Here is a 20,030-nt window from a genome sequence, read left to right on the forward strand (position 1 = left end):
CTCCCATACTCTTTTCCCTTGTTTTTGGTATCTATTACTACTCTTATACTCCACCTCGATCTTTGCTCAATTCAAAAACCTAGTTGCTTTCTTGACTTCACAACACCATTTTCACATCCCTCTCCATTTATTTAAGTACCCATTCTTCATAAGAAAGAGACACCCCACCTATATCACCCCATTACATCTTCACGTCTGCACCTGCAAGAGAAACAAAATATTTTCTGTTGGCTGCCATGTGTAGGTGTGTAATTGGCTCAAAGCAATTAAACAACAATCAAAGATTGTAGCACGTCATGGCTGGGGGTTAATTAATCAAACCATTTGTTAATCAATCAAATCATTGGTTAATTAAATAAATCAGCCAATGATTAATTAATTAAGCCAATGATTAGTCAATTAATTGTTTCTTTTCTTCATTCCCTTTTTCTTCTTCTTCGATCTTAAAGCACATAGGAAGACATCATCTTGAAATACTTAGATTCGAGTGAGGAAGCCATGTTGACTTGGTTGACCATGTTGACTTTTCGTTCTTTCTCTGTAAACTTCATTTTGCTCTAATTTTGTACGACTTCTTTCAAAATCCACAACTCCGCTTATTTACTACAAAATAAATAAAAATGAATTAATTACATATTAATTGCTTTGGGGATTAGCATATTTTTAGTGTTTAAGTAGCGATTACGTGCATAAAAATGCTCGTAATCAGCAAACCTCACTTCCATGCATGATCTGGTCCTTACGGCTCTCCATCTTGCGTCATCGGTTGAAGACGACAGCACCAGTTTGGATGGACGACGACTCCATGCAAAAGCCAAGAAAAACCTCCTCAACCACCGCAATTCCCTCTGCCACTATTCCTAGATCTGGGAACTCAGAGCGATATCCAACAGACCAGCCTAGGAGCAGCCAAGTAGCAGCTCGTCCGACGACAACGTCTTTGGGATGCGCCGCCGGACGGAATAAAATTTTCTCCGAGTTTGACCTTGACCCACCCACTATATGTGTGGAGAGAAGTTAAAGACAGTGGGAAGCTTTTCATACAACTACAATGTTTTCTACTATTTTTTTATTTTTATTTTTTTTTGTTTTCTATTTTGTAATTTACTATATTATCCCTATTAATTAATTATTTCTTAATTTTTTAATATATAAGGGTTAAATTGGTGAAAAGTTTTAGTTTTCAAGAGCAAGTTATCTTATCTTAATAATAGTATCAATAATCTTATTATGTTGTTATTACACTAGTGTCATTTCATACTTCTTAGTTATAGTCATAACTTATAAAAATTCGATATCAAAATTCGAACTGCATTTTTGCGTAGAGTTACATTTGATCAAATTTTGACCGTCTTGGGACCAACAAGTAACCACTTCATGCAACAACTGAGCCCTCTTTCTCCATATGCAACGAATGATGGGTGTGTCACCGATTGCCCGTTTGATGACTCCTTCTATATGCGTGTAATTATATTTCCCCCCCCCTGCTGAGATTTTATTGTTTTTAAGGATCATAGTAATATTCATTTTCGCTTTGTTCCAAATGGCGTCTGCTCGCTGAAAATATTGAATTTGCCCAAATGTCTGTTCCGAACATGTCCCATGTTTATTCCACTGACGTCCCCAAAACCCCATATCATCTCCACCTCCCACGTCTGGCCACGATCTCTGTAGTTCGGATACCAATGTTGGATCTTGACTCATCTACATTTCGTCACAAAACCATGATAAAATCTGAAGTCTTATTAGAAAAATGAAATTTGTTAAAAAAAATAATAAGAACAATGAAACAATCTATACCAGACTGTCGTTAAAGAGTGCCCCCTTGCACTTATCCCCTGGAATGTCTGAAAAATTACTTGGCCATAGACCATGAATGGTAAAGATTTTTGATGGTTTTATTCTGCAAGGATCTTTTCTACCAACACAGTAGGCTGGCTGCCATTGGTATACCATCTGAAAGTAGTCGTACTGTCCTGTGAAAATTATTGAGGCAAGAACCAATTGAGCTCTTATTAAGGGCCGGGTATGTATAGCTTAGTGATTATTAATAATATATTCATAGCAAAAAGTATTAGATAGGGACAAGTGTGGCTCGTAACCCACCTGTTAAGTGTTAGGTTTTAATTGAAATGATTTCGGTATAATTGGGTATGAGTCACGCACATATTTGTTATATTTTTATTTGTCACCTTTTTAATGTGAAATTTTTTTCTCCAACACGCTGCCTTACGTGCAAACTTAGCTCTAGGTGTGCACGTGAAATCAATTACTAAATCTAATTTCAGCATTTAAAATTGGGACACAAGCCCCACATTGGAGACTTGAAGAATCATTAACAATCCAATTCCTTGAGGATGGAACTGGGACTAGGGATGACAAAAATCCCCAGCGAGGCGGAGCTCCATTGGATACCCGCCCCTAATGGGGGGAGGATTAGGGGAAAAATGGGGAATGGGGATGGGGATCCCCAATCCCCGCTATCTAAAATTGGGGATGGGGCGAGGATGGTATTGTGATCCCCATCCCCAAACCCGCCCCAATAACATATACATATATTTAATTTATATATTTTTTAATTTATATTAATTTATTTTTTATAATATAAATCACAAATATATACATTTACTACTTTACTTTAATGACTACACTTTTACAATATATAAATGGCTGTTTTTTGACTTTTGCACTCACTGAATTATGATTTATAAATTTAATATGTTTTAATTTTATTTGTTGTAGATTTTGATTTTAGAAAAGGTAATATGAGAAAAAAATTATTTTATTTATTAAATTCTTATTGAGGATTTGAGGCGGGTTTGGAGGCCTAGTCCCCAGAGGGGATGGGGATGGGGAATCCCCAATATATTTTTATTGGGGATTGGAGCGGGGATGGGGGTGGAGAATGACCCCGGGGATGGGGATGGTATTGTGATCCTCATCCCCAACCCGCCCCATTGCCATCCCTAACTAGGACTAATGTGAGACTTGGCCAATCAAGTAACAATCCAATCTGAAATTTTTCTATGGCAATTTAAGGAATCCTAATCCGGGTCCATGATGATGAAGTGATTGGAGAGGAAACAAGTTTAATACCATGTTATATAGGGACAAGCATGACATGACTTACTATTGCACCGATATTTTCTCAACTTAATCACATGTTAGGTGTTGAGTTTTAAAGATCTTGGTACAATTGAGTATGAATCACCCACATCTAAGTTATATTTTTATTTATCATTTTTCTAGTGTGAGATCTTTTTTCTCCAAGAAAAAATCATGCTCCGAAAATAATTTTATCCAAAAATTAAAGAACATGTAGAATAGTAGAAATGTGATAATAATGATGATGATGATAATAATATAGCATCGGGAGAAGGTTATTAATTATGCAACGCACCAATGCTTGTGGTGAGACACGGGAAGAAAGCGAAATCAAGAACAATTAGAATGACTGATAATTTCAACATCGCCATGCTTAAGTTTCACAGAAAACCAAAAGATCTTTCTTACTTGCGCATTGCATGCATTTGCTGTTTATATAGACACGGGAGAAGGGGAATGAGCCGTCAACAAAATGGACTTTCAATCACACCTTTTTAGTCATTGAGGAATATTGTCATTGATGTTATGCACCTAGGCCCACTGGCCAAGTCAATTATTATTATTATTATTATTATTATTATTATTATAAACATCATCATTTGTTATTCATAATACTCAGGACAAAATGATGCATTACATACGTTTTCACTGCTAGAGTGATAAATAAAGCAGATAAGAATTATAATTGTATATAAGATATTATCATTCATTTGACACCAAAACTCGCTTAATCTAGTAATGAACTAGAACATAAGAAAGCACACTAAGTGCGTGGACCGAGAATAAACCCGCTAGCTCCCTCAAACAAGGTAGGGATTTATTAATAAAATAAAAAATAAAAATAAAAAACCTAAAATTAAAAGCAGCCCTAAGGCCCAAAAGGAAAAGCCTAGCCCAAGGCCCAATAGAAGCTGGCCCAACTCACATCCCACAAAGGCAACTACCGCTGCAACCACCACCACTAATCAAGGAACACCACCACCTCGACGTGATCACCTAAGAGACCTGAAACGAAATGGCATATCGAACATATCCGAACTCACCCGAATACGGATCCACAATGCCCCAAGCCGCCATTAACTCTAATCGATGTCGCAGCGGATGCTTGGAATAGATCTGGATCAAGAAACCAAACTCACCCAAATCCAAAACTCATCCCTTGAATCTGTGCTCGCAACCTCCATAGCCTCGGAGCTGCAAATTGGAATCTGACGCCAACTCTTCTACCGGCTTGACAATCCCAGAAAGCTTAAGCCTACAATAGAAAACAATCACTCATTCGGCAACAAGAACTGCACATCATCAGTGTGGCCAAAGGCCAACACCGACGATGGGGTGCCGCTAGACGAGGAAATCTCACAAAGGTCTGGTTCAAGGTAGACGCGCATTGAGAAATTAAGGTTTTCCTCTAGAGAATATGACAGAGAAATTGTTGGAATTACGAAAAAAAATTATAGGAATTCTTGTGTACGATTTACAGACGAGTAGTCATATTTTATTCAGTAGTGTAAGATTTTTTTTTTTAATCTATAAATGTTTTTAAGTTTAAAATTACTACTGACAACTTTTGAAAAGAAAATAGACAACATAAGCTTAAGGAGAATTCTACGGTACATACTTGTATTGTATGTTATATTCACATTTATATATTTGAGAACAAATTTATTGTCATTATGGTCAATTGGTCATGCGAGTCTTTTTTTGCATAATCTTAGTTCATTCACCAAAAAAAAAAAAAAATTACTTCACTTACAAATTTATGTACCGCGTTGTAACTTGGTTCAATTATAGGTAAATAGTGTAAAATAAATGTGATAATTAAGTTTGTTATCATGTAGTAAATTGGCAATGAATGGAGTTGCCCAAACCCTTATAAACTCATAGGCAATGTCCCATTTTTCCCATGTGGGATGTACATATTCTCAACACGCCCCCGCACGTGTGGCGAATTTTCAAGCCATACACGTGGACAACTTTGAGTGACGTGGAGCCCGTGTGGCCACGAGACATGCACACGTGGGTAACGTGGCTCTGATACCATGATAAAGTAATCTAGGGTTCACATCCAAAACCAATTGGCAATGAATGGAGTGGTCCAAATCCTTATAAACCCATAGGCAATGTCTCATTTTTCCCATGTGGGATGTATATATTCTCAACAAGATGTAGGTAATACTGAACAATGTGATTCACCCGCCTCACCTCAGCATAAGCAAGCATCGTTCAATCTAGCAATTTTGATGGTTCAATTGCTACCACTCCAAATCTCATACATGAACTAACAGAATCCTAACTTCATGCTTCGTGCTCTGATATTGATTCTCCTTTTCTCTCTCCAAATATCGTGACGTTGACCTCTGTAAAATAATGGTCCCATCAACTCGTAGCCCTTCAACATCGACTTGTTTCACTGCCTCTCTTCGTTTTTTGTTTATTTGCGGGATTTATCTGTTGACAAATATTATATATATACACATACTTAACCAAGGTTTTCTTCAACCTTCGTTTTATGCCTTCCTTACTTTAAGAGCCCAAACCCAAGCAAAATACTCCTCAACAGTGTCACTATCTTTCTTTTTTATTTATTTATTTAGAATCATGATTACGTTTGTCCTCATAGTTTAAAAGTATCTAATTTTAGTCATGGAGTTTGATAAATCAACTGATCTTAGTTCAACTATAATATTCCGTCTAACACCGTTAGTAAGACCCTCACGTGCGCATCACACGCCATGATATTTTAGGTTTTGATTGAAATTAGAAATACCTTCCACCTAATTTGAGAATACAAAAATATCAGAGAATATGCAATTGACTTAGCAGACAAGAACAATGCATCTTACGTCAAATCTATGTACAGAACAATTTCCAAATTATTTAACTGTTCTGCATTAAGCAACATATATACACATATATGTACATAAGAATCAAGTTAGTTTCAAACCAGTAGCTCATACTTATCATTAATTCTACTAATCAAATCCATTCGACCAATAGCGGAGCTAGGATTTTAGAATGGGGTGGGCTAAAAAAAAAATATTTTAATAAAAGTCAACTAATGCTTTTTTTATCTTATATTTTATTTTTTTATAAAGTTTTACAAGTAAATGTTTTATTCTTTTATTAAATTAAACTACATCATATATTAAATACATATCAAATAATCAAGTATATAACTGATAAAAAAAAAATAAACATTATAACATTTGATAGAAATTCGATAACAAAAGTCTAAAACAAAATAACATACCTACTCAAATTGTACCATGCGCTCTTGAATAGAAGCGAAAATCTTTAATTATTGAAGGGAAAATTACTGGTCACTCCCTGTACTTTTAGGGGGTCAACAGTTCAGTCACTACTATCCTAATTTTAACAAATTACTCCTCAAACATTCATATTTCACACAATGTGGTCCAAAATGACTATTTTACCTCTCTCTCTCTCTCTCTCTCTCCTCATTCGCACTGACCCCAAAAAGACCAAACCCAAACCCTTGAGAAGAACTCGAAGCTGGCATGCATGCACCCACGACTCCACCCGATCCATCTAATCCATCACTGCCAATGGATCTGACAAGCTGTCAACAACCTGCTTCTTCCCTACCGCTGCGGTCGGATCTCTGGCTACACTTAGGCTCAACCAATGAATGTAATCATCAACGACCCTAGCATCAACCTCACCGCTTGATCCGCCACCGTGCTTGGAGAGATCGCTATGATTGCTACCACTATGCTCTATGATCTAAAGGTAGCAGCTCCGCTCCCATTTCCAACTCACCTCCACTGAGCTCCGCTCCCAGCCCGCCTACCCCAGATTAAACCCTAAATTAAACCCAAAGCTCCAACATTTAAACCAGTAATTGAACTCAGAATTGTAAGTGATTCATCCAAGTTTCGAAGGCGAAAAAAAAAACTCAGATTAAACCAGTGCCCTCGTCATCCTTCTTCCTCAACCCAACAACGTCGTTCTCGGCTTCATCCGAGTTTGGGAGGATAGACTAAGCCAACTTCGGCACCTCGATCCCAATTTGCAAGTGATTTGACAACATCGTCGTCGTTGAATTCGGATTTCAGATCAATCCCTAGGTGAGGGACTGTGAGAGTTTGACTCCAGAGAGAGAACAGGGAGGCCAAGGTAACATCTTTTTAAACTAAGAATAAATCAAATACTACCTAGGGATTTACCATTTTTACTATAAGCAAGACACATTTAAAGCTCATGACGAACCATAATTTTTAGTAATTTATGTGTTTATCACTTAAAGCCTCCATAGCCACCAGACTAAAATTTTCTGGCTGTACCCAAGTTATACAACATGATAACGTGAAATATGTCATATTTCAAGTTATCATAAAATGTTCGTTAATACTGCTTCATATAGATTATAAAAGATTTGACTTTTTTTTTTCACTACATTTTTTCTTCTTGTATAATGGGCCTTATAGTCTGCAAACAAGAAAAAAAAAAAAAAGATTCACTTCACTAAAAGCATTCTTATAGTGATTACTATATATCAATTGACGAGAAAGGTTTGAGTTAGAAACGAATATCAGTTTGGAGAACTAATAAGCTAATGGTGCCTAATGAAATTAACTATGTATGACTTCTTCATGAGAGTTAACTTATGATATTCCTCAAACAAATGACTAAATTGGAAAAAATCTAGAGAAATAGAAACTTTGGGGGTACTATATTTGGCTGCATGAAGTATTCATCAAAACGACTTCTTCATTTTCTTTCTGAAAATATCATGAAGTGATGACCTCGACATACGTATAAAAAGTTGCAGAACTTAATCAAAGAGGTTATCGTGGAAAAGGTTAAAGAAGAAGATTCACAGCGGCAGGTCATACCAATTAAGGTCAAATCTATTATGGGATGTCCATGCTATAATTATATCATCTTGAATTGCTTTTACTCTTCTGGAAAAAAGATAAAACTAAAATTGCCTCTGCTAGCTTCTCTCATTTTAAAAAATTTTGAAGAATCGCCACTCCAATACTCAATGTCTTTACTACGCTCCTTTTCTCTCTCTCGCTATCTCACAAAAGCTTGTATATAAATGGATATGCCTCATTCACCCTTCTCAAACACACCATGTGAGTGAATAACTGAATATGGGAGTGGTGATGCATGGTGAGTAGCCTTCGTTGGAGAAGCAGGGCACGTGCAGTTATCTACTAGTAGCTTGCAGCTTCATGGGAGAGAGCTAAGCTAGCAAAAGCATGCACGTTTTCTCCTTCTCCAACACAGGTTTCTCACCTCTATCGGTCGATCTTTCTTGCCCTAGCTAGTTCCTGCCTATTTGGCTATTTGTGAATGCTAGTTCTAAGGCATGGGCTGATAAACATAATCCTCAACTTTTGCCACTTTCTTCTTGTCTTAGGTCACCACTCTGTCTACATCACATGCACAACTCTGTTTACTTGATTCGTTTCTTTGAAATTTCTGCTCTGACCCTTTATTCTCACTGTGTCTCTCGCCTTCCAAGTTCCAAGCATGAGATGAAGATCAGAATGTTCCCCCATGCATCACAAAGATAGAGAATTCTGTGTCGACAAAGAATAGTGTATGCTGTCTGTGGTCCTCTTCCTTTATATGAACACGTTTGTAATGTGAGAATGACGAAGAACAAAGTCTCAAATATCTACTATAGCTAAGCCAGATTTCTTATATTTCAACTGCACTATTTCGTTGTGACAAATACACACACACACACTACGTGGGTAGTAGCGGCTGAAAGCTTGAAATTTGAGGTCTTGCTAAATAAACTCAGCAAATTTCTTAGTATACCCAGCACACAAAAGTTTATCATTTATTTTCAACTTTACCCCTAATAAAACCCAGCACCTACTTCCATCATCATGATTCCACTTCCACATAGCTTCAATTCTTTCGAAGAACCACAGTTTGTGTTCTCCCTCCGAGGCTCCGATCATTGGCCCATAAATATAGATTAATAGTTCCAGTTGGCCAAAACCAGATGGACATATATATTTTCATCAATGAAAGTTTAGTGCAGTGCAATCATACGCCCACTTGATTCTTGATGAAACTTAGTTTGCTTCGTTACATCTAGATGTTTATGGAGAGCTCCTTCTTATATAGTTGCAATTGATTTGCTACTGGGCAGTGGGCACTATTACTTGCTTTTGATCAATCGGATCAAATGGTATTTTCCTCTTGACATGGAATTCTTTCATCTGGAGAAAATAACCTAAACAATGAAAATCCTTAACAAGCTAATTGGAATTTTTGGTCAGTTCAAGACCTAAAATTCCTGGGAAAGATCAGTTCAAGATCCTCGGTGGTTTCAGTTCAAGACTGTTAACGTTAGAATCCGTGGGGACTCTAGTTAGCATCAAAGAGAGAGAGATAGAGAGAGATAGAGGCACACACGAGAAGTATAGTGGTTCGCCTCCGCATGAGCGGGAGACTACGTCCACTTGAAAGCTTATACTAGTGTGTGTCGAGCCTTGCGGCCCAACGAGATTACAAGGGATGTAATGGGATGGATGAATGTGTATGAATTGTGGGAGGAGGCATTCCTTTTATAAGTCAAGGAAGCCATCTCCTCTACCTATTCTTCGATGTGGGACAAGTTTCCACATATTTCTAGTCTAGAAAGCCTAGAAGCATGTAGAAAGCTATGTTGTGGTGGCATCTTGGCAAGGGCGGAAAGGTGGCTTCCCGGTGGCGGATTTGTGACTTCCGGATACCGTGGCGTAGCTTGAACATAGGGCTACACGATGGATGTCGCGGTTGGGCCTTGCCATGTCTCGTGGATGTCCCAAAGTGGGTGTTACTTATGCTTGGTGATGATAGCAAACTAGTCTTGCTAGTGTAGGTATGAACAAAGACTTCAAGGGAAATAGGAACCGCCTCAATCTCGGTGTTTCTATTGTTTTAGGTCGTCGTCGTCGGCAAACAACAGCAAACCTAATGACGATTGTTTGGGTATGCACCAGCATCAAATTAAACTCGAACAGGACGTTCTTGAAATATAAAACTTTACTGGGTGTATTATAACGAGGGCAAAGTTGAAAAATATAGGAGAATTTTTTATTTGCTGGGTATACTAAGAAATTTGCTGAGTTCAAATAGAAACACCCAACTAGTAAAAGCAACCCAAGTTGGCGAGTGGCTGAATGCGTCTGGCTTGCTGGTTAGAACTTCCCCTCCAGACACGACCCCGGGTCCCATTCCTACTTGGCAGCCTCCCATCTTTCCTTCTGTTAAAGTGAATGTGGATGGAGCTTGGGATAAAGTCACTCACAAAAGTGGTATTGGGGTCATAGTAAGGAATCACAGAGGCCACTCAATTGCAGGTGCCAGTGTTCTGGGTAATCACAATTCACCCATTAAAGTTGAGGCAGACGCAGTGGTTAAGGGCCTTCAACTTGCTACGTTCCTAAAGATCCAGAACATTATCATGGAAGGCGATTGTCAGGAGCTTTTCCATGCTCTCAATAACCATTCTTCCTCTCCAAATTGGAGGATTTCACACATGTTGAGCAGAGTGTTTCATTTGAAAACTCTTTTTACCGGAATCAGATTCCATTGGGTCCCTCGTGAAGCAAATCGTGTTGCGGATGCAGCGGCTAAGCTTGCCAAGATGAGGTTGTGCTCTCAGGACTGGGCCAATAGGCCCCCAACCTCCTTGATTTCTATTCTGAGAAGTGATGGCCTTCCAGGGCCCCCTTTAGTTTAAACCAAGGCTCATGCCTTCCCCCTTTTGTGTAGCCTTCGGGCCTTCTCTTTCTCGTTTTCTCTTGCCCGTTGTGGCTTAATGAAATTGTCTTTCTCGACCAAAAAAAGTAAAAGCAACCCAAGTGCAAAACAAGTGATCTATTCATAGAGGGAAGTTGGGAGCTAAACCTTGTGTCTGCTCAAAAGAATAGCGCTTATTGTAGATGTAATGCGGTCTTATATTCTCTCCGTACTAGTTGGTTAAAATAATCTCACACGCCTTCTTGCAGTAAAAAAAAAAAAGTAACTGGCTACTTTGACAGCAAGAAGGCATAAAGTTTTGTAGATTCTTCTGACCGAAAGGAAAGAAGTTAATATAGATTTGACTAGGGGTGGGATCGGTTTGGCTCGGCTCGGGAATGAGCCTATACCGAGACCGATACCGACTTTATAGTCGGCTCGGATCGGTTCGGGATGCCGGAATTTTAGCAGGGATACCGATTGGTCCCGAAACCGATCGATTCGGTACAGTTTCGGTACCAATCGGTTTCAACAGTTCGCAGATGGAGATGAAGAGCAGGCTGAAGGGGCTTTCGAGCGGCGAAGCGACGCCAACATCAGTGAGTGGGAGGACTGAGTCTGTGGTGTTGATGGAGGATGACGAGCCTTAGGAATGGGAAGCGCAAGTGGAGCCTGGTGTGCTTATCACTTTCGATTCAGGTAGCTGTTTTTCTCTTTGTTTCTGGAGTTGGATCTGACTCCCTGCCTCGACTTCAGCCTCGCCCTCTCCGTCGTCGGCAACTTATTCGACCCGGGCTTCCACGTGCACGACACCACCACCCCGCCGTTTCCGTCAACCCATACCCATGACTCACCACGAATCCCAGCAACTCAATCCGAGACAGAACCGCCACAGGAACCGCCATCATGATCTGGTTTCGTCTCGGTTCGGTCAATACGGTATGCTTTTCACCCATACCGGTGCCGACCCGTTTGCAGAGGTTTCGGTACGGTTCGGATCGAGATTCCGGCGAAACGACTCATCATACCGACCCGATCGGTTTCGGCTCGGATCGGACGGGATCGGTTTCAGGATCTCGGTTTGGAATTCCCAGCCCTAGATTTGACAGTCAAATTTGACTCAAAAAGAAGGATTTTAAGCAAACTGGAACTTGCACTTTGCCTTGTAATGGGGGACTCTGATGGAAGCATTGTTTTTTTTCCCGATTTTGATACACTTTTGGGGGACCCTAAATTCTAAGATTATTTATGAGTACGTAGGTAGTGTTCTCTTCCCTCACTATTTACATCATCCGTTCGTTAGTTGCTAATCGAAGAGAGAATCCGTTGCAATTTAAAGGATGAATGATGATGAATCTTATAAGTTGCAAGTGACTCTTTCTAAGAAAATTCTATGATATATCAATGTACGAATACATTAATTAGATTAGATTTGATATAGAACTTGACTTACTCTATGTATTAGTAGACTAGTTTGACTTGATCTCAAATTAGTCTACCTCTTTATCGAGCTAGTCTACCTCTGTATTAAAATAGTCTAATTGATATATCGGTACATTAATAAACAGTAGACGAACCATTCTCTCTATTAGCACATAAAGATCAATGAACGGATGATGGTTGCGTTTAGGAAAGCATATAAGCAGTTTAAATTAAAAGTAATAGATAGTAACGTTGTTTATATCACATGCGTATAGAGCACAAACATCGAAAATACACGGCTCAATAACCACCAGAGACCGCCTCTTTACCGGCCAGAAGTACGCTAACACCCATATCGACCAGTGCCACCCCTGGTGGCCGGCAAGATATGGGAGCAGAATAACACCCAAGCTAGTTACAAGGCCTTTGGCATATTTGAGAACACACTCCCACATCGAAATATATCTCGGCACACAATCCAAGTATGATAGAATTATAAGGAAAATTGAAGAAGAAGATGAAAAATCCAAAAGAGAGAGAGAGTGCTTCGTATATTGATGCAGAGAAAATACAACTTGCACATAATACATCAGACTTGTTTTTCTACTTTATACTTCTACATTTACTTAATACGAGTAACTTTCCATTTTTACCCTTAACATCCCCCCTCAAGCTGATGGTAGGAAACTAACATCAGATTGCAACAGTAATAAAATGTTGTGACTATAATAGAAGTGATGATTCTTGCTTCAGCCAGGAGGAATGAGTGGCAGTAACTGAGAAGCATTGTCATGTGGCCAACGTAGACATATACCTGGTTGAGAGGAAAAGCAAGCAGCCTTAGCTTGAATTTCTGATGAAGATGGTAATTGAAAATCATAGCCTATGAAAACATTCTACAACATTGTGACCCCTCTTGAAGCAAATCTGACATTGTAAAGAAAAACCAATAGCAACAACTTGCCTAGGAGTAGATCTTTGGGGACAAGTTTTAGCAATATAACCAAATTGTGAGCATATTTGACAATTATCACCAGGGAAAGAAACATTCTTATGACGCACTCCACCAGAAAATCATAGACATGACAACCCTTTGAATTCCTCAAGCCTTTGGACTTCACAGGAGCCAAGATTGTTGGAAATAGCACCAGTGTTGTAGCAATTTGAGTTTCCACAATGATTAATAAATCCTCTAGATTGCACAGAACTGACATCTAACTTCCTATATGCATAGCAATTATAATTTCGATATGGTCCATGCAAAAAGTTATGATAGTAACTGCCATCACCTTTACCTTGATTCCTTGGATGAAAATATCTTGTGAGAACCAAGTTGTACAATCCTTGAGTATGTGCACTGACATGATGGGATTTAGAAAGCTGACAGTCTTCGTTTCTTGTAGCTGTTAATTGGAGTTATTGGAGCAGAGGCCGACAATGATATTTTGTTTTTGATCAAGAGAGTCTTGGTTTGTTGCAGTTGTTAAACTAATTGGAGTAGAGGCAATAATCTTATGTTCTAGATCAAGATCAGCTTCAACATCTAAGAGTAGTGTATGAAGTTCTGGTAGAGATGTAGATAATTCCTTAGTACGAATGATCAGCAGGTAGCCATTCAAGATCAAACTCACTATCGAGAATAAGAATTTCAGCTACAAAGAGTTGGTCCCGAACAGTCTTAAAGCATTCCATAAACTTGTCAATACTATCATTACCTTTCCAGATTTTCTGCATGGAGGCTAGGTCTTTAGCTCAAAAGCTTTGAACTTTGAAAGTTTAGCATATCTATCTTCAAGGGAATACCAAACTTCTTTTGAGGTTTTACTCCCAACAATGAATGAAAGAGCTTAAGATGATAAAGTACCAGCTAGTAGAGCCATTACAGCAGAGTCATGCTTCTTCCAGTCCTTATACTCTTGTGTAAGCTCGGGGGTAATTCCAGCCTCTTGTGCAACTTTGTATTGTGAAGGACAAGGGATAGACCCATCAATATATCCCATTATATCACACCTTACCAACATTGGCTCAAGCATAAATGGCCAAGTTACGTAATTAATGTCATCTAGCTGAAAAGTGATGATATTGGAGAAGTTGGAAATTAGATAACTGTCTAACTGATTGTTATTCATGATCCTTGTAGTACCGAATTTTTCTTCACAAGAAACCAAATGCAGAATCACCCAACTACTTCTGAACCCACCTATAGCAGACGGTACTAGACATTTTAGCTTATCCAATACAATTGCAGAAATCACCCAAATACTACTGAACCTAGTGACACCAAACACTATCCATTATGCAATCTTATCCCAGCAACAACAACTAATTCTTTACCAACTTTCAATTTTGGAAAATAACCATTTCAAATAGTAGTAACAGCAAAGAATTGAATTCCATATAGTAGAAACAGAACTCCAATCACTTGTCGAAAACAATATTGCCAACGGAAAAGCTTCCTGACTTTCACTTTTGTTCAAATGTTGTCAAAAGTTCAACTATTCTGCAATTATTTGTCCAAGAGATTACTATTAAGAGAACAAGGCTTCACAACACTTGTGTAGAACATATGCTTTAAATTACCAGCAAATTCAGACCACCATTTCATCAATCTTCTTGACTACAGTACTTAACCAATATACTTCTTTCAAATTTCTTTGTCAACTGTTTATACCTACATTGGCAAGCTAGTTCTCTACATCACCAAGCATAATTAATACCCTCTTTGGGACACCCACAAGCCATGGTGAGGCCCAACCGCTACTTGCATCTTGTAGCCCTATGTTCAAGCTACGCTACGGTATCCGGAAGTCGCAAATCCACAGCCGGGAAGCCACCTTTCCGGCCTTGCCAACATGCCCTCACAACTAAGCTTTCTACACTAGAATAGTTGTTTGGTTGTCCCACATCGAAAACCATGTAAAAGAGATGGCTTCCTTCACTTATAAAAGGAACTCTCCTCCCACTTAAACACCATTCATTCCATTACAACCAACTCCATTACATCTCTTCTAATCTCGTTAGGCCGCAAGGCTCGACACACTAGTACACATTCAAGTGGACGTAGTCTCCCGCTAAGGCGGGAGGTGAACCACTATACTTCGCTTATGTCACTCTCTCTCTCTCTCTCTCTCTCTCTCTCTAAAGCTAACTAGAGACCCCTCGGTCATCAACGTTAACATTGGCGCCGTCTGTGGGAAGCCGACACACAAAGGCTTCGTCACCTACCACGAACTTTGACCCATCTGGGTCGGTCAAGGCTTAGTCAACGCTGATCAAACACCGGTCAACGCCGACCAACTCTAGTCAACATCAGTCAACAGAACAGCATGTCCGGCGGTGACATCTTCCGCTAAGCGAGTCGGCGGCGACAGCTTCCGCCAGCGTCTCCGCGGCGACATATTCCTCCAGCGAGGCTAGCATGTCCGGCGGTGACATCTTCCGATAAGCAGGTCCGGCGGCGACAGCTTCCGCCAGCGTCTCCGCGGCGACATATTCCTCCAGCGAGGCAAGCATGTCCGGCGGTGACATCTTCCGCTAAGCGAGTCCGGCGGCGACATATTCCTCCAGCGAGGCTAGCATGTCCGGCGGTGACATCTTCCGCTAAGCAGGTCCGGCGGCGACAGCTTCCGCCAGCGTCTCCGCGGCGACATATTCCTCCAGCGAGGCTAGCATGTCCGGCAGTGACATCTTGCGCTAAGCAGGTCCGGTGGCGACAGTTTCCGCCAGCCTCTCCGCGGCAACATATTTCTCCAGCGAGGCTAGCATGTCCGGCGGCGATATCTTCCGCTAAGCAGGTCCGGCCGCGACAGTTTCCGCCAGCGTCTCCGCGGCGACATATTCCTCCAGCGAGGCTAGCATGTCCGGCGGTGACATCTTCCGCTAAGCGAGTCCGGCGGCGACAGCTTCCGCCAGCGTCTCCGCGGCGACATATTCCTCCAGCGAGGCTAGCATGTCCGGCGGTGACATCTTCCGCTAAGCAGGTCCGGCGGCGACAGCTTCCGCCAGCGTCTCCGCGGCGACATATTCCTCCAGCGAGGCTAGCATGTCCGGCGGTGACATCTTCCGCTAAGCAGGTCCGGCGGCGACAGCTTCTGCCAGCGTCTCCGCGGCGACATATTCCTCCAGCGAGGCTAGCATGTCCGGCGGTGACATCTTCCGCAAAGCGAGTCCGGCGGCGACAGCTTCCGCCAGCGTCTCCGCGGCGACATATTCCTCCAGCGAGGCTAGCATGTCCGGCGGTGACATCTTCCGCTAAGCGAGTCCGGCGGCGACAGCTTCCGCCAGCGTCTCCGCGGCGACATATTCCTCCAGCGAGGCTAGCATGTCCAGCGGTGACATCTTCCGCTAAGCGAGTTCGGCGGCGACATATTCCTCCAGCGAGGCTAGCATGTCCGCGCGGTGACATCTTCCGCTAAGCAGGTCCGGCGGCGACAGCTTCCGCCAGCGACATTTTCCTTATCTTACATAGATACTGACTTAGGCATCGGAGGGTTATAGGCCGACAATTTTGGTCTTCCCCTGACCTATTTCTATCTTGACAAGTACCGAAATAGAGAAGTACTACATCCCGTGATTCAGCTCTCGATATCAACAGAAACATTTTGCGCTAGAATGAGCTCTTTCGATGGTGCCACTATCTCACCATGATGGCTGATGACAGCGAAGACAACGCATCCCAAGAGGCGGCAGCTCAAACTCTCTACTTCTTTTCTCCTGTGAACACAAGTCAATAATTACGGACAGTTCTGGAAGGCCTATCCCTGACCCGGAGGTAGCATATGAAGTCATGCGTCAGAACATAGCTGAACTACGGGAGCATGCATCTCGGGAGCACACAGCACACCTCACTGCATGTTGGATCATAATTCATATATATATTTGTTCCCTAAAACATGGAAATACTTGTTTTAAAAGTCCAATTTAGTGCTGACTAATCTAATTCCATGTTTTGTAGAAAATCTTGACAAAAGGAGAAAAAGTGAAATTCCGGCGAATTTTTCATGCACCACCACTTTTGGTGGCACAAGTACTTCGTGAAGCAATCCCGGAAAAATAGGAGCTTAAATGGAGCAATGAAGCCATGGACCATGAAGTACTGATGCAAATGACTAAGTTTGATAACTTCTTTGGCTCGTGTTGGTATACATATACCTCCTAGGCACAAGTACCGGAAGCACAAGGCTCGTCTAGCCATCATAAAGTAAGGAGAGAGCTCCCAGCTGAGGGTCCCAATACCCCTTGGGGCGATATCGGGAATCCCAAACGTCCCACACCGAAAGGAATGAAACCAAGCTCCCACGAACCTACTACATTAAGGTCATCTCCAACAACCCAAAGAGATAATTGTTTACTATCGCTTTCCATATTCATTATCTTATAACGATACTGACTTAGGCATCGGAGCGTTGAAGGCCGGCACACCCGGTCTTTCCTCTGACCTTTGTTTGTCTTACAGATAAAACGAGACCGATAGCGATAGTAGCAGACCGAGACATTCCCGTGGTTTAGCTGGATCAGACCCTTCCCGAGATAGCTGAAACATTTGGCGCTAGAAGGAGTCCCCTCGCTCCTTGTTGGCAGAACGACACACTGCTAATGGCTACCAGCACACCAGACACCAATAACGACGATTAGCCCCACTAGGCAGCGACTCGCGAGGTCCAACGCACGCTTGAATTCTTGAGCCCGAATACTGAGGCGCGTTCAATCATGATGATAGATGCCGCCACCGCACTCAAAATAGCGATGTGTGACCTCATGGAGACAAGTGCACAGGCTGAAACCGAGCGGATGGCAGCTGCGGCAGCTCGTCGAGAGATTGAGAACATGACAAACCAGAATCGCATCCTTCGAGAGGCACTCCAGCGACGAGTCGCGAACAATGAAGCGTTGGACAGGGCCCGTCAGCAGGAAACCCTGATACCAACCATTGGTGGGGTCCCGACACCTGGAGCCGTCCTCACCAAGGACCCGAGCACCGGCCTCGCTGGCACATTTGTGCTGCCCACAGCAGAAGCTTCTGGAAGCCTCACGGGCCCCACTCCAGGCAGTACCAGCACAGGACCACAAATGATTTATTTGAACTCCCCTCTTTTCCCCAATCAGCTCGACACAGCGCCACCACCACAGCCCATACCCAATATAGCGGGAGTGTCGAGTACAAACACAGCTACAATCGCCAATATACCTCCACTCGACCCCAACACCCGATTGCTACTCAAGATGAGCGAGACTATCACCACCTTGCAGGCGCGAATCGAGAGCAGGTCTGGTTGGCAACCGATCACAGCCGGATTCCAGGGAATGATAGGACCATTCACACCTGGGATACAAGCCGAGAAGCGCCCACAGGAGGCAAAACCCTTCAAAATTGAAAAATACAATGGCACTCGAGACCCAAACCACCACTTGGAGGTCTTCCAATCCCTCCTGCATGGAACCCGATACACAGACACCATGGCATGCCATGCATTCGAGGAAACCTTGACAGAGAAGGCCTTGCGCTGGTTCCTTAACCTCCCCGCTAATTCCATCAACAGCTTACAGGAGCTAGGGGGCAAGTTCCTCCTCCAGTTCATCTTGTGCGGCAGCGGTTATCGGACGACGCCTGACCTATTTAGACTCAAGCAAAGACCAAATGAGCGATTACAAGACTTTGTCCGCCGATGGCAGAAGTAAGCTACACAATGCAGCTCCCTTGACCTAGCCCTAGCGGCGTTGGCATTCAAGCAAGCCCTCCAGCCGGGATACTTCCTATTGCAAATCAACACCAATCCTCCTGCGACATACGATGACCTCCTCGACGCCGTCATCGCTTTCGCGCAGGCCGAGTACGACACTTTTGGTCGCGATGTCAGTACCAATACAAACCCAGTCAATGTACCCCAACTCAACAACCCCATCGGGACCACCGACAACAGGAACAAAGACACCAACAGAGACAAGCCTGTCCAACACAATGACAGAACCCCACGGGAGCGACCAGGTTACAACGATAAAAGGGACAAACAGTTCAGGAAGAGCCCCGAGAAGCCAAAGTACAACTCATCGAGCAGTCGATATCGCGATGCACCATATGGCCGTACCTGATACAGGGAAAACCTGAAATACGATGCACCCCGATACGAGATCTACACCACACTCACTGCCTCATACGAAGAAATCTGGAATAACCATAAAGACATCATCCCACACCCGCCGCGGCGCAAACCTAGTTAGGACAAACCACGAGACAATGGCAAGTACTGTACATACCACGAGGAGGCCGACCATCCCACCAACATATGCTGGGCGCTGAAAAATGCTATCGAGCACCTCATTCAAAATGGCAAGCACTCGCAGTATCGTACTCCCACAACGGGAGCCAACGCCATTGAAGTCTACAGACAAATACTAACGATACATGGAGGCGCCCCAAGAGCACCCGAGACTCTTCGCCTACCAAAACGACAATGTCCTCGGGGACAAGAGGTATTGAGACTCAGTCACGGTTGCCACACCCCACAGGTGGAGTGGGACTCGATTGCTTTTAAACGCAATGAAGACACGATACAGAAACATCATAACTACCCCTTCATGATCACTATGGTCATCGACCATTATCGATGCCACTGGGTCCTAGTCGATAGCGGCGCGACGATCAGTCTTATGTTCGGCGGTTATTACGAAGGTTTGAACTTAGACAGAAGAAACTCACCCAAGATCACGAGCCCCTAATAAGCTTTGCAGGAGAAATCACACAGCCCTTGGGATCTGACAATTTGCGCATCACACTCGGTGGAAGCAACACT

The 20,030-nt window shown here is 42.3% G+C and overlaps 2 protein-coding genes across 2 annotated transcripts; one reads left to right on the forward strand and one right to left on the reverse strand.

The window, feature by feature from the left end:
* Positions 1-1,281: 1,281 nt before the first annotated feature.
* Positions 1,282-3,476, reverse strand: LOC133722709 (ribonuclease MC-like). The gene is made up of 3 exons (XM_062149581.1): positions 3,401-3,476; positions 1,801-1,976; positions 1,282-1,704 (listed from the first exon to the last, which is right to left on the reverse strand). The coding sequence occupies exons 1-3, from the start codon at positions 3,474-3,476 to the stop codon at positions 1,282-1,284; spliced, it is 675 nt and encodes a 224-aa protein (XP_062005565.1).
* A 14,509-nt stretch (positions 3,477-17,985) lies between these two features.
* On the forward strand, positions 17,986-18,918 carry LOC133722710 (uncharacterized). The gene has a single exon (XM_062149582.1). It carries the CDS (start codon positions 17,986-17,988, stop codon positions 18,916-18,918), a length of 933 nt encoding a protein of 310 aa, XP_062005566.1.
* Positions 18,919-20,030: the final 1,112 nt, after the last annotated feature.

This window comes from Rosa rugosa, chromosome 7 (assembly GCF_958449725.1).
Source record: "Rosa rugosa chromosome 7, drRosRugo1.1, whole genome shotgun sequence".
NCBI classification, from domain to species: domain Eukaryota; kingdom Viridiplantae; phylum Streptophyta; class Magnoliopsida; order Rosales; family Rosaceae; genus Rosa; species Rosa rugosa.